Source organism: Conger conger, chromosome 1 (assembly GCF_963514075.1).
Source record: "Conger conger chromosome 1, fConCon1.1, whole genome shotgun sequence".
In the NCBI taxonomy this organism is placed as follows: Eukaryota; Metazoa; Chordata; class Actinopteri; order Anguilliformes; family Congridae; genus Conger; species Conger conger.
The window spans coordinates 9,847,724-9,860,183 of NC_083760.1; the positions used below are offsets into that span (position 1 = coordinate 9,847,724).

A 12,460-nucleotide genomic window follows, 5' to 3' on the forward strand; every position below is an offset into this window, starting at 1 on the left:
AGCATTCTTTAGAAGCCGACCTTTTTTTGTTAAAAGCTGTAGCCTTCTCCTCTGCTGTTGATGCCTTGAGGAGAGGGTCTTGTGTCTGCACCAGTCCAACACATAGAATGAACCGGAAAGAGTAAAGTCTGGATTATCTACATTACATTACATTATTGGCATTTGGCAGACGCTCTTATCCAGAGCGACGTACAGTTGATTAGACTAAGCAGGAGACAATCCTCCCCTGGAGCAATGCAGGGTTAAGGGCCTTGCTCAAGTCTAGTCTATCTAGTCTAGTCTGTATCTGTTTACATGTGCTGTGTGTGTGCGTTGGTGTGTGTAAGAGTGTGAGAGAGACAGTGAGTGTGTGTGTTTGTGTGTGAGTGAGTGTGAGATGGTGTGTGTGTGTGTGTGTGTGTGTGTGTGTGTGTGGGTAGGTACATGGGTACATGACTGGGACCCGCAAGGTCGGTAGTTTGATCCCCGGTGTAGCCACAATAAGATCCGCACAGCCGTTGGGCCCTTGAGCGAGGCCCTTAACCCTGCATTGCTCCAGGGGAGGATTGTCTCCTGCTTAGTCTAATCAACTGTACCTCGCTCTGGATAAGAGCGTCTGCCAAATGCCACAGGATGCGAGACAGTGTGTGTGTGTGTGTGTGTGTGTGTGTGTGTGTTGGTGTGTGTGAGAGTGTGGGTGCCCCCATCACTGGTCTTCCAGTGCACTGCTCCCTCCCTCAGCTGACCCTGACCGTCCGCCCCCGTTCCCCAGAGCCGAGCCGTGTGACTCCCGTTCCCCAGAGCCGAGCCGTGTGACTCCCACTCCTCGTGTTTGTGCGGCAGAACCGTGAGCTGCGTTACTCCCTCTGAGAGCTCCGCCATCGCTGCGGCCTCGTCCCGCTGGGGCCGTTTCCCCTCGGTGGGGCCGTTTCCCCTCTGCGCAGTAACAGAGGCGAAGCCGGGGCGGATCGACTCCCTCCGCCGCGTCTGTTTAACAGTGTCTCGTTCGCTCTGTCTGCCCCCAAACCGTCCCCCGGCCCCCCACCTGACCCGGGCCGCCGCGGCCCCTCTCACTCACTCCCCGGGGGAGGAGGAGAGGAGACACAGGACCCCTGCTTTTTGTTTGGGCCCCCCTCTCCGCTGCGCTCTCAGCACGCTCCTGGGCCTGTTTGTTTTCCCCTCTCCTTTCATCTGTCCGTGCGCGGCCGGGCTGTTTTTCCTGGGAATAAACCCCCCCTCCCCCCCTCCCTCCCTCCCTCCCCGCCCCTATCCTTACCCAAACACCTCTGCAAGAGGAGGGTGAGCCCACGTCTGGCCCCCTGCCACAGCCCGTCTGGAACCAATCAGCCGCAGAGTCCCCGGGTTCATTCCCTTACGCACATGAAATATGCACATGCGTTCCCACGGAAACGTAAATTATTTCATGCGTATGTGTATGTGCACACCTGCACACTTGCACTTCTGTATGCACGTGCATATGTACAAATGCACACAAATGTGTGCATGCACGCATGTAAATGCATGCATTTGCATTCGTGCATGCACACACATATGCCTGCAGGCATGAACGCATGTAAACGCATGCATTTGCACTCGTGCATGCACACACATATGCCTGCAGACATGCACGCACGAATACACGCACACATGTAAACACATGCATGTGCACACCTGCATACCTGCTGACACGCATACAGTGCATGCCTGTGCACAAGTAATCATGCACAAACACACATGCATGCACAAATACTGTATACACACATGCACCTGTAGACAAATACATGCATGCATATGCACACATTTATGTACATGTGTGCATGCGTGGATGTGCATACACGCACAAACGGGTGCATACAAAGGCACATACGCACTGTTCTTTGCAGCGTTGTCTATGTGGCAATACTGTAACGATATCTCCAGGCTCTCGGGCTCCTGATTCCACCATCTCGTGTCCTGTCTCCAGGTGTTCCAGGACCTGGGTGTTTCGGTTCTGGCGGGGGCGTCGGAGGGGTACAACGTGTGCCTGTTCGCGTACGGACAGACCGGTTCGGGGAAGACCTACACCATGATCGGCACGCCGGTGAGTATGGCGGCCAGATGGCCGAGGGGGGCATCTGGGGGACGGTTGCCCTTGTTTAACGATAAAACTGGGCCGGAGCAGTGCTGTATGTTCACTTATTTATGTCGGTTATCTTCTCTGGAATTGAGCAATGTTTTTTTTTTTTGCAGGTTGTAGCTCAATGCTTACGAGTCCCACGTGGGCTCAGAGTACAGTGTCTTTGTGTGTTTCGGTGCATTTTCTGACTGTTTCCTTCTTTTGTTCTCTCTCCCACAGGCCTCTATTGGCCTGACCCCAAGAATCTGCCAGGTCAGTGACTGGAACCAAAGTTTCTGTAAATAACTTGTTGGGATTCGGTAACATGTCAAGCGGTCATCTGGCAGTCAGAGAGTTGTGGTTCAATCCCCGGCAAAGAAGTGTCTTGAGCAGGACACCAACGCCTAATTGCTCGCCACAAGCTGATTGGTGCCTTGCACGGCTGTTTCTTTGCAATTGTTGTCTGAGTGTGTGTGTGTGTTTGTGTGAGAGAGTAAAGTCAGTAACACAGTGTGTGTGTGAGTGTGTGAGTGTGTGTGTGTGTGTGTGTGTGTGTTTGAGTAAGTAAAGTCAGTAACACAGTGTGTGTGTGTGTGTGTGATGTCAGTAACACAGTGTGTGTGTGTGTGTGTGTGTGTGTGTGTGTGTGTGATGTCTGTAACACAGTGTGTGTGTGTGTGTGTGTGTGTGTGTGTGATGTCAGTAACACAGTGTGTGTGTGTGTGTGTGTGTGTGTGTGTGTGTGTTTGATGTCAGTAACACAGTGTTTGTGTGTGTGTGTGTGATGTCAGTAACACTGTGTGTGTGTGTGATGTCAGTAACAGTGTGTGTGTGTGTGTGTGTGTGTGATGTCAGTAACACAGTGTGTGTGTGTGTGTGTGTGTGTGTGATGTCAGTAACAGTGTGTGTGTGTGTGTGTGTGTGTGTGATGTCAGTAACACAGTGTGTGTGTGTGTGTGTGTGTGTGTGTGATGTCAGTAACAGTGTGTGTGTGTGTGTGTGTATGTGATGTCAGTAACACAGTGTGTGTGTGTGTGTGTGTGTGCAGGGCCTGTTCAGGACGGAGGACAGCAGTGCTGAGGGCCGGAGCTCCTGCAGGGTGGAGATCAGGTGAGACTCAGGCTCTGCGCTCTGAAGTTACCTTTAGTATCTGACTCTTATTTCCACTCAGGATTATTTCTAAATCCGTCTTTTTCATTTTTTTCTCTTTGTGTGTGACCGCTACCATTTCCTTCTCTCACCTTCCTTCCCCCCACCACCCCCTCTCTCTCTCTTTCTCTCTCCCTCTCTCTCCCATTCCCTCTCTCCCTCTTTCTCCCTCTCTCTCCCTCTCCCTCTCCCTCTCTTTCTCCCTCTCTCTACCCCCCTTCCTCTCTCTTTCTCTCTCCCTCTCTCTCTGCCTCTCCCTCTCTTTCTCCCTCTCTCTACCCCCCTTTCTCTCTCCCTCTCTCCCTCCCCCTCTCTCTCCCTCCCTCCCTCTATCTGCAGTTTTTTGGAGATCTATAACGAGCGTGTGAGGGACCTGCTGAGGAGCTCGGAGGAGAAGAACCCGTCTCCGCTGCGGGTTCGAGAGCACCCTGAGAAGGGGCCCTACGTGCAGGGTGAGGTCTCAGCCCTGCCTTAAACACTCCAGTGAAAGAGCCGCACTCTGATTGGATCAGAGAGACAGGCTGCTGTGACTGTGTGCATGGATGCCATCATCACTGCGACTGCTGGCCCGAAAGTGCATTGTGCACAGGGCTGTGACCTTTGACCTCTACCCGCCCTCAACACCACTCCAACCCTAATTTGGCACACCTGATTCTGTTGATAAGCGGCTCAACGAGATCTCTAGCTGTTGATTGAGGTGTGCTTTGTTAGGGTTGGAGTGAAAACCTACAGGACGGTAGATCTCCAGGAACAGGGGTTGGGCAGCCCTGCTCTAGCTGTTGATCGAGGTGTGCTTTGTTAGGGCTGGAGTGAAAACCTACAGGACGGTAGATCTCCAGGAACAGGGGTTGGGCAGCCCTGCTCTAGCTGTTGAGTGAGGTGTGCTTTGTTAGGGTTGGAGTGAAAACCTTCAAGACTGTAGATCTCCAGGAACAGGGGTTGGGCAGCCCTGCTCTAGCTGTTGATTGAGGTGTGCTTTGTTAGGGTTGGCGTGAAAACCTACAGGACGGTAGACCTCCAGGAACAGGGGTTGGGCAGCCCTGCTCTAGCTGTTGATTGAGGTGTGCTTTGTTAGGGCTGGAGTGAAAACCTTCAGGACGGTAGACCTCCAGGAACAGGGGTTGGGAAGCCCTGCTCTAGCTGTTGATTGAGGTGTGTTTTGTTAGGGTTGGAGTGAAAACCTACAGGACGGTAGATCTCCAGGAACAGGGTTTGGCCAGCCCTGCTCTAGCTGTTGATTGAGGTATGCTTTGTTAGGGTTGGAGTGAAAACAACCTACAGGACGGTAGATCTCCAGGAACAGGGTTTGGCCAGCCCTGCTCTAGCTGTTGACTGAGGTGTGCTTTGTTAGGGTTGGCGTGAGAACCTACAGGACGGTAGATCTCCGGGAACAGGGGTTGGGCAGCCCTGCTCTAGCTGTTGATCGAGGTGTGCTTTGTTAGGGTTGGAGTGAAAACCTACAGGACGGTAGACCTCCAGGAACAGGGGTTGGGCAGCCCTGCTCTTGCTGTTGATTGAGGTGTGCTTTGTTAGGGTTGGCGTGAAAACCTTCAGGACGGTAGATCTCCGGGAACAGGGGTTGGGAAGCCCTGCTCTAGCTGTTGATTGAGGTGTGCTTTGTTAGGGTTGGAGTGAAAACCTACAGGACGGTAGATCTCCAGGAACAGGGGTTGGGCAGCCCTGCTCTTGCTGTTGATTGAGGTGTGCTTTGTTAGGGTTGGCGTGAAAACCTTCAGGATGGTAGATCTCCGGGAACAGGGTCGGCCGCCCTGGCGTAGACACAGAGCCCTGAGAGGCTGTTTGTGCAGCCCTGACTGACGCTCGTAAAAGAGTCACGAGCAGCGGGCACAGTGGAGCCCCGTGGTGACTTCCTCTGCCGCTGCCCTTCCCTGGGAGCGGAGCTCCGAAGCTGGCCCGCGAAACTGCTGACAGTGGGAGGGAGTTGTGAAATAACCGAAGGCTTTTTTCTGTGTTATTTTTAACGGATGCAAGTACGTTCGTGTGTGTGCCTGTGCGTTTGTCCAAACTGCATTAAGTAGGAATATATTGTTGTGCATTCAGAGCCCGGTGCTAAGGCCTACTGAACAAAATGGAAAGCGTTTTTCTTTTCACTCGTCCTCCTCTATCCCTCTCATCCCTTGGCCCCACATGTGTCCACGTGAGGCAGAGGAAGTGACATCACCAATGAGGAAGTGGCTCTGTGGCTTTGGTGGGGACGCAGTGGAGCTGCTGTCCGGTGTGCTCTGTGTGTCCCCCCCCCCCCCCCCCCACAGTGACACATAACGGGATGGGGTGTAAACTTCCTGCTGACTCCTCTGCTCAGGCTCTTCCTGCTGTGTCAAAGCTCTGAGCTGTTCTGAGCTCTGGATCTGAATCACCGAAATGAAACAACACCCGGGAGCTGCAGCAGACCGCATGGCTCGCGCTGGCTCACGTGAACGCTGTGAGCCGCTCACGTCCTGAGAGTCCGATAGAGACCAGTGTCCTGGGCTTCTCCACAGGGAAAAACATTACTGTACATTACAGTACATTACATTACATTATACTACATTACAGTACATTACACTACACTACATTACACTAGATTACATTACACTACATTACAGTACATTACACGACACTACATTACACTAGATTACATTACACTACATTACAGTACATTACATTACACTACATTACAGTACATTACACGACACTACATTACACGACACTACATTACACTAGATTACATTACACTACATTACAGTACATTACATTACTTTACACTACATTACAGAACATTACATTACACTACATTACATTACATTAAAGGCATTTAGCAGACGCTCTTATCCAGAGCGACGTACAGTGAAGTGCAAATCAAACCCAGGGACAAGCACGTTCAGGACCCTAGAGAAAAAGTACGGTTCCGAGTCCTAGCGTGATCACATAGATACAACTTGAACCCTTGAAGAATACATCAACTTACCAACTAGCATACCACGGTCGGCCGCTAGAATACCCCCGAGTACTACAATAACTATACATAAGTGCTATTATGTCCTAATATGTCTGGCGTTTGAGTACATTTCAACACGCACCCCAAACCCAAGCATGGAAACCCCACTCTCTGGCTCAGTCCCACCTAAGGGGACCGTTCTTCCAGGTTTCGGTTACTGTGTAAAAAAAAACAGGAGAGGGGTGTGGTTCAGACGTTGACAGACGGCCTGGTTCTGCCCCTGGGGGGCCGGGGCGGTTGTTTTGGGAGGGGGTCGCGCTGACGTAGCGGTGGGGTGTGGAGCGGTTTCCTCTGCGTCTCACAGAGCTGTTTATCCACAGAAAAGCGCTGCGCTCACAGATCTGCACAGGAACCCTCTCTCAGGGCTGAGTGAGAGCCTGGGGGACAACCTGCTCCGACAGGCACCTCCCTCACCTGGCCGCCCCCCCAGGCCCGCTCTTCCTGCCCCCGCCCCCCCCCCCCCTGCGAAGACCAGCTGCCTGTCTGATCGGAACAAGCAATGGCATGATCTTGTGATCAGTGGCAATTCTTCACTCTGTCGCTGGGAGTGCCCAGAATTCCCTGCTGCGGCTCACCACCTGCCCCTGTTGACAGCTCGGCGTTGTCGTTCTCGACGGCGGTTTCATAGGCTGTTCCTCTGTCTGTCTGTCTACATCTGTCCTGCTGCTATTGACGGCTCGATCTCGTTATCGACGGCAGTTTCTCAAGCTGTTCCTGTCTGTCTGTCTGTCCGTCTGTCCTGCCACTGTTGACGGCTAGATCTCGTTATCGACGGCAGTTTCTCAGGCTGTTCTTCTGTCTGTCTGTCCGTCCCCTGTCCAGGCCTGTCCCAGCACGTGGTGTCGGACTACGAGCAGGCGGTGCGCCTCCTGGAGGAGGGCATCTCCAAACGCATCACGGCCGCCACGCACATCCACGACGCCAGCAGCCGATCGCACGCCATCTTCAGCATCCAGTACACACAGGTCAGGCCCACCAGCAGCCAATCACATCCAGTACACACAGGTCAGGCCAACGAGCAGCCAATCACATCCAGTACACACAGGTCAGGCCCACCAGCAGCCAATCACATCCAGTACACACAGGTCAGGCCCACCAGCAGCCAATCACATCCAGTACACACAGGTCAGGCCACCAGCAGCCAATCACATCCAGTACACACAGGTCAGGCCAACGAGCAGCCAATCACATCCAGTACACACAAGTCAGGCCAACGAGCGGCCAATCACATCCAGTACACACAGGTCAGGGCAACGAGCAGCCAATCACATCCAGTACACACAGGTCAGGCCAACAAGCAGCCAATCACATCCAGTACACACAGGTCAGGCCAACGAGCGGCCAATCACACGCCATCTTCAGCATCCAGTACACACAGGTCAGGCCAACGAGCAGCCAATCACATCCAGTACACACAGGTCAGGCCAACGAGCAGCCAATCACACGCCATCTTCAGCATCCACTGCACAGGTCAGGCCCATATGCCATCTTCAGCATCCAGTACACACAAGTCTTGCCAACCAGCCAATAAGGGCCCAGCAGAATGCTTTCAGTTAGCCAACGCAGAGCTAATGCTAATTAGCACATGCTCATCGATTTGCTTCTGTGCAGGTTATTTTTTAACTGTGAAGTTCTGTCTCCAGCCTCTGCTTGGGTCTGCTTAGCAGTTATATTTTCATCATATGCATATTTTGTTTGTGTTTTGTGTGTGTAATTTATCAGGATATTTGTGTATTGTCCACTGCAGGCTATTCTAGAGAACAACCTCCCGTCCGAAATTGTCAGTAAGATCAACCTGGTGGACCTGGCTGGCAGGTGAGGCTTACAACGCCCAATGTTCTTTGTCCTATGTTCACCTGCGTTTACCTGTGTTCACCTGCCTTTACCTGCCTTCACCTGCGTTTACCTAGCCTAATACTGTCAGCTCCCAAAGCCACACCACTCATGGAGTAATGTGTGGATGGGCTTTAAAATGGTTTTTTAATCAGGCTGTCCTTTAGTATAGACCCAGCTTGCCCTCTAGTGGTTGTGCATGATCACTACAAAATGTATTTTTCTTTCTCCTCAATGCAGTCCAGATTAAGTCCACGTTTACTAAAGGTTTTATGTAGTGTAAAGACCTTAATCCAGGGCTGCCCCCCCCCCCTGTTCCTGGAGATCCACTCTCCTGGATGTTTTCACTCCAACCCTAACAAAGCACACCTCATTCAACAGCTAGAGTTGTCATTGAGCTGCTAATTAGTAGAATCAGGTCTTGTTAATTTTGGAGCTAACACCTACAGGATGGTAGACCTCCAGGAACAGGGTTGGGCAACCTTTCTTCATCCTTTCAAACCTTTGTTTAAATCCGCGTCCTTGGATTTGTCTTGTCTTTTGTTGTTGCTATTGATTGGCTGATGTCTGTCCTTGGGGCAACATTGCCTCAGGTGGACTTTTCAGTGAAACACAGTGTATCTGCATGTCAGATGCTCTGGTGGAAAGAGCAGTCGTCTGGCAGTTGGGGGGTTGCCGGTTCGATCCCGCCCTGGATGTGTCAAAGTATCCCTGAGCAAGATACCTTTTTTGTGTCTGACTGTGTGTGTGATTGGGTGAATGAGAAGCATCAATTGTGCCGCGCTTTAGATAAAGGCGCTATATAAATGCCAGTAAATGTACCATTTACCACTTGTGTCCCGCAGTGAGAGGGCGGATCCTAACTACTGCCGGGACAGGATCACGGAGGGCTCCAACATCAACAAGTCCCTGGTGACCCTGGGCATCGTCATCTCCGCTCTGGGTGAGTGTGGAACGGGGGTTCTGTCGCTCAGCGGTGCCGGCTTAGAGTTTTATGCTTTTTCTACTTTTTAAAAAGAGAGAAATTAGGCAAGAAAGATAAGCAAGTGCAGCTAAGGCGCTACTTAGCTGGTTAGGCAAATATATCCAGAAAAGATAAGAAACAGGTTCTCGGCTTTTCTTAACCCAACAGACAAACAGTTTGGAAACAGATGTTGACGTTTCTGCCCGTTAGCCTTTTGGTAAGCATTGCCTAATGGAGAGCGTGTTGTATGGTCTAGTGGCAGCTTAGTGTCAGTTTCGTGACTGATGTCATTCCACTGTGTCCATGTTCCTCTGTTCTGGAACATTCTTTTTCGAGAAGTCAGTGAAAAGTCAACATTTCTTTGTAAGGCAGGGTTTGCTCGGTTAAATAAAAGCCCAGAACCATTTTCTTTTGTTTACACAAAACTTAGTATCTGCTTCTCAGTGTCTTTCTTTAAAGGGAAAAGAGCGGGGTTTAGAAAAAAAAAAAACAGATCGAGCTGTCACACGTTCGTTAAGTTTATTTTAACGTGAAGATTGACTCTTCGGTTTGTCTGTTCTGTCCCGTCGCCCCCCCCCCCCCCACAGCCCAGAACTCCCAGATGTTCAGCAGCTGCCAGAGCATCAACAGCGTGGCGAGCGAGGGGGAGGGCAGCACGGCGGGCAGCCAGTCCAGCTCCCTCTCCGGGGGTGGGCGCCGACACTGCTTCATCCCCTACCGGGACTCCGTGCTCACCTGGCTGCTGAAGGACAGCCTGGGGGGCAACTCCAGGACCATGATGATCGCTAGTGAGTGACCTCCGCCGCCTATGCTAACTGCTAACAGCTAGCCACTAACTGCTAACTGTTGACAGCTAGCCGCAAACTGTTTACTGCTAGCCGCTAACTGCTGACACCTAGCCACTAACTGCTAACAGCCAACAGCCAGCCGCTTACACCTAGCCGCTAACTGCTGACACCTAGCCGCTAACAGCTAAATGCTAACTGCTAACACAGGAGTGCACAACTCTGGTCCTCGAGGGCCTGTACTGCGTGCTGGTTTTTGTCCCAACCAATTGCCTGGTTTTTAATTTGCTGACTGCGCTATAAATTACCCTGGTTCAAGCCTGTACTTCAGCACTGTAATATCATTATGATACACTTGCAGTCTGCGGCTGTAGCCGGTACGCATACACATGTCAGATAAGATGTGACAATTAAATAATTAAGACCGGAAGTCCCTCTCTCTCCCCACAGCCGTCTCCCCCTCCTGCAGCAGCTACAACGAGACGCTCAGCACGCTACGCTACGCGGCGCACGCCCGGAACATCATCAACAAGCCGCGCGTCAACGAGGTGTGTGTCTGCCTTCCCTTAAAGACATCTTTGCAAGTTTGTTTGCAATGCAAATCTAGTCAGTCTAGTTGGCCAGTTGACTGATGGACGAATAAAGATGGCGGTTGTTCACAGTGGGAATCTCCCGCCGACTGATTTAGGGAACAGTGCCCTGGGCTCTAGACTAACATTATTTCCAAGGAGCACATGTGCTCCTCCGTTGAAACATGTAGTGTACCCGATGAAACGATTTTTCCGGTTAGCCCACACAGTAAACGCTGTTAGGTTAGGAGCGAACGCTCCTAAAATGGCCGCTCTGTAGAGCCCTGGCGCGGCGGCCGTCCCCGCCGCCCCGGGTGACCCCCGTCTCCCCCTCCGCACGCAGGACGCCAGCGTCAGGCTGATCAGGGAGCTGCGCGAGGAGATCGACCGGCTCAAGAGCATGCTGATGAGCTACGAGATGGTACCCGTCGCCACGGTTACCCACCGCACTGCCCAGTTCACACAAAACCAGACCTGTGCTCAAATAGCATTGATTTGGATCTGCATTTGACTAAGTGTCCCTGGTGTATTGGAACAAATTAAATGATCCCAAAAGTGTAAAACCCCACCTGTCTGCTCCTCCTTGCAAGTTTAGGTGCGTCAGGCGCAATCAACAGAGCACAGGGAAGTGTTTGAATCCAAAACTAATGCTATTTGAAGACAGGTCTGCACAACACACTGCTGTTAAACTGAATTTGGTCACACACACACACTCAGACACACACACACACACAAACTCACACACACACACACTTCACATAACGCGTAATACACATACTCTACCACAGGGGTCGGCAGCCCTTGATTGATGAAGATTGATGAAGATTGATTTGTTCTCCTGCACACTGTCTGGCAATAGGACATTTACACAGCAAACAGAGTTGTGCATAAGTAAAGTGGGGAAGCACTGAGCAGTTGACCTCTGACCCCACAGCAGCGGAACCCGAGTCCATCTCTGAGCGAGGAGCGGGACGGGAGCATCTCTGACCTCGTCCTGCAGAACGAGCTGAAGGTGAGGCAGGGCTCCACACCTAACCTCTAACCTCTAACCTCTACACCTGACCTCTAACCTTTCACCTCCAAAGAGCACATGAGCTTCTAATGTCCTACAGAACGAGCTGAAGGTGAGGCAGGGCTCTAGTCCTGGTACTTTGTCTGCCAATAGCCCCCCCTAGTGGAGAGTCTTCAGCCTGCGAAACATGAGTGTGTGTGCGAGTGAATGAGTGGGAGTGAGTGTCTGAGTGAGTGAGTTGGTTACAAGACAGGTCCGTGAGGTGCTTCGCTTCTAAAAATGTTGTTCATGTAGCAAAAGCGGTACATTAATGCATCCCTGTCAGTAGATGTGCTCATAAATTATTTTCCTAAAATAGGAGCACTGCAGAACTGCCCCCTCTTAAATTAAAACACGGCGCTTTGCCCTGCCCTGGAGGAACCAGCCAATCCGCATTCTGGCCTGCATTGTCCTGACCCCTCCCCCGTCCTGCCCCCCCCCCCCCCCCCCCCCCCAGGTGGAGCAGCTGACTAAGGACTGGTCGGACCGCTGGCGGGACCAGAAGGAGGTTCTGGAGCAGTACAGCGTGGACATCAACCGCGACCGGGCCGGCTTTCTCATCCGCTCGCTCCTGCCCCACCTCATCGCCCTGGACCGGGACGTCCTGAGCACTGGGGTCACCTTCTACCACCTCCGGGTAATGTCACTTTCGAGATCAACTGTCCCCCCCCCCCCCCCCCCTCCATAGAGTAGTGTAGTGCAGTTCCATAGTGGCCTGAAGAAATGCAGGCCACTTCCAGCTTATTAACCCTCTCCGGGGGGCGAGCTCAAATATGTGAGTAGACTGTTCTTAACTGAACATTCTAATGCTGATGTAACAATCACTGCTGGTGATTGAAAGCAGTGGAGTTCTAGAACACTCACTTAGAATTTTTAAAAAGCATTGCAAGCAAAAATCCTACGGGTTTCAAAGGGTTAAACCTGCATGTTGGTGCTGCTGTATTATTTTGAACAGAGGCAGGACTGGAAAAATGACTAACAGCGCCTAGCCCTTTTCCTACATTCTCTGTTTTTGACACTTCCTCTGGACCTGGATT

The 12,460-nt window shown here is 51.8% G+C and overlaps 1 protein-coding gene across 1 annotated transcript in view; it reads left to right on the forward strand.

Moving 5' to 3' along the window:
* The window catches only part of stard9 (StAR-related lipid transfer (START) domain containing 9), a 53,070-nt gene that overhangs the window by 21,509 nt on the left and 19,101 nt on the right, over positions 1–12,460 (forward strand). Inside the window, exons 4-15 of the mRNA XM_061260071.1 lie at positions 1,943–2,059; positions 2,315–2,347; positions 3,123–3,184; positions 3,563–3,675; positions 7,044–7,186; positions 7,969–8,036; positions 8,900–8,997; positions 9,606–9,806; positions 10,254–10,351; positions 10,716–10,793; positions 11,310–11,384; positions 11,881–12,060. Of these exons, the coding sequence (XP_061116055.1) occupies positions 1,943–2,059; positions 2,315–2,347; positions 3,123–3,184; positions 3,563–3,675; positions 7,044–7,186; positions 7,969–8,036; positions 8,900–8,997; positions 9,606–9,806; positions 10,254–10,351; positions 10,716–10,793; positions 11,310–11,384; positions 11,881–12,060 (1,266 nt within the window). The remainder of the gene's footprint in view (positions 1–1,942; positions 2,060–2,314; positions 2,348–3,122; positions 3,185–3,562; positions 3,676–7,043; positions 7,187–7,968; positions 8,037–8,899; positions 8,998–9,605; positions 9,807–10,253; positions 10,352–10,715; positions 10,794–11,309; positions 11,385–11,880; positions 12,061–12,460) is intronic.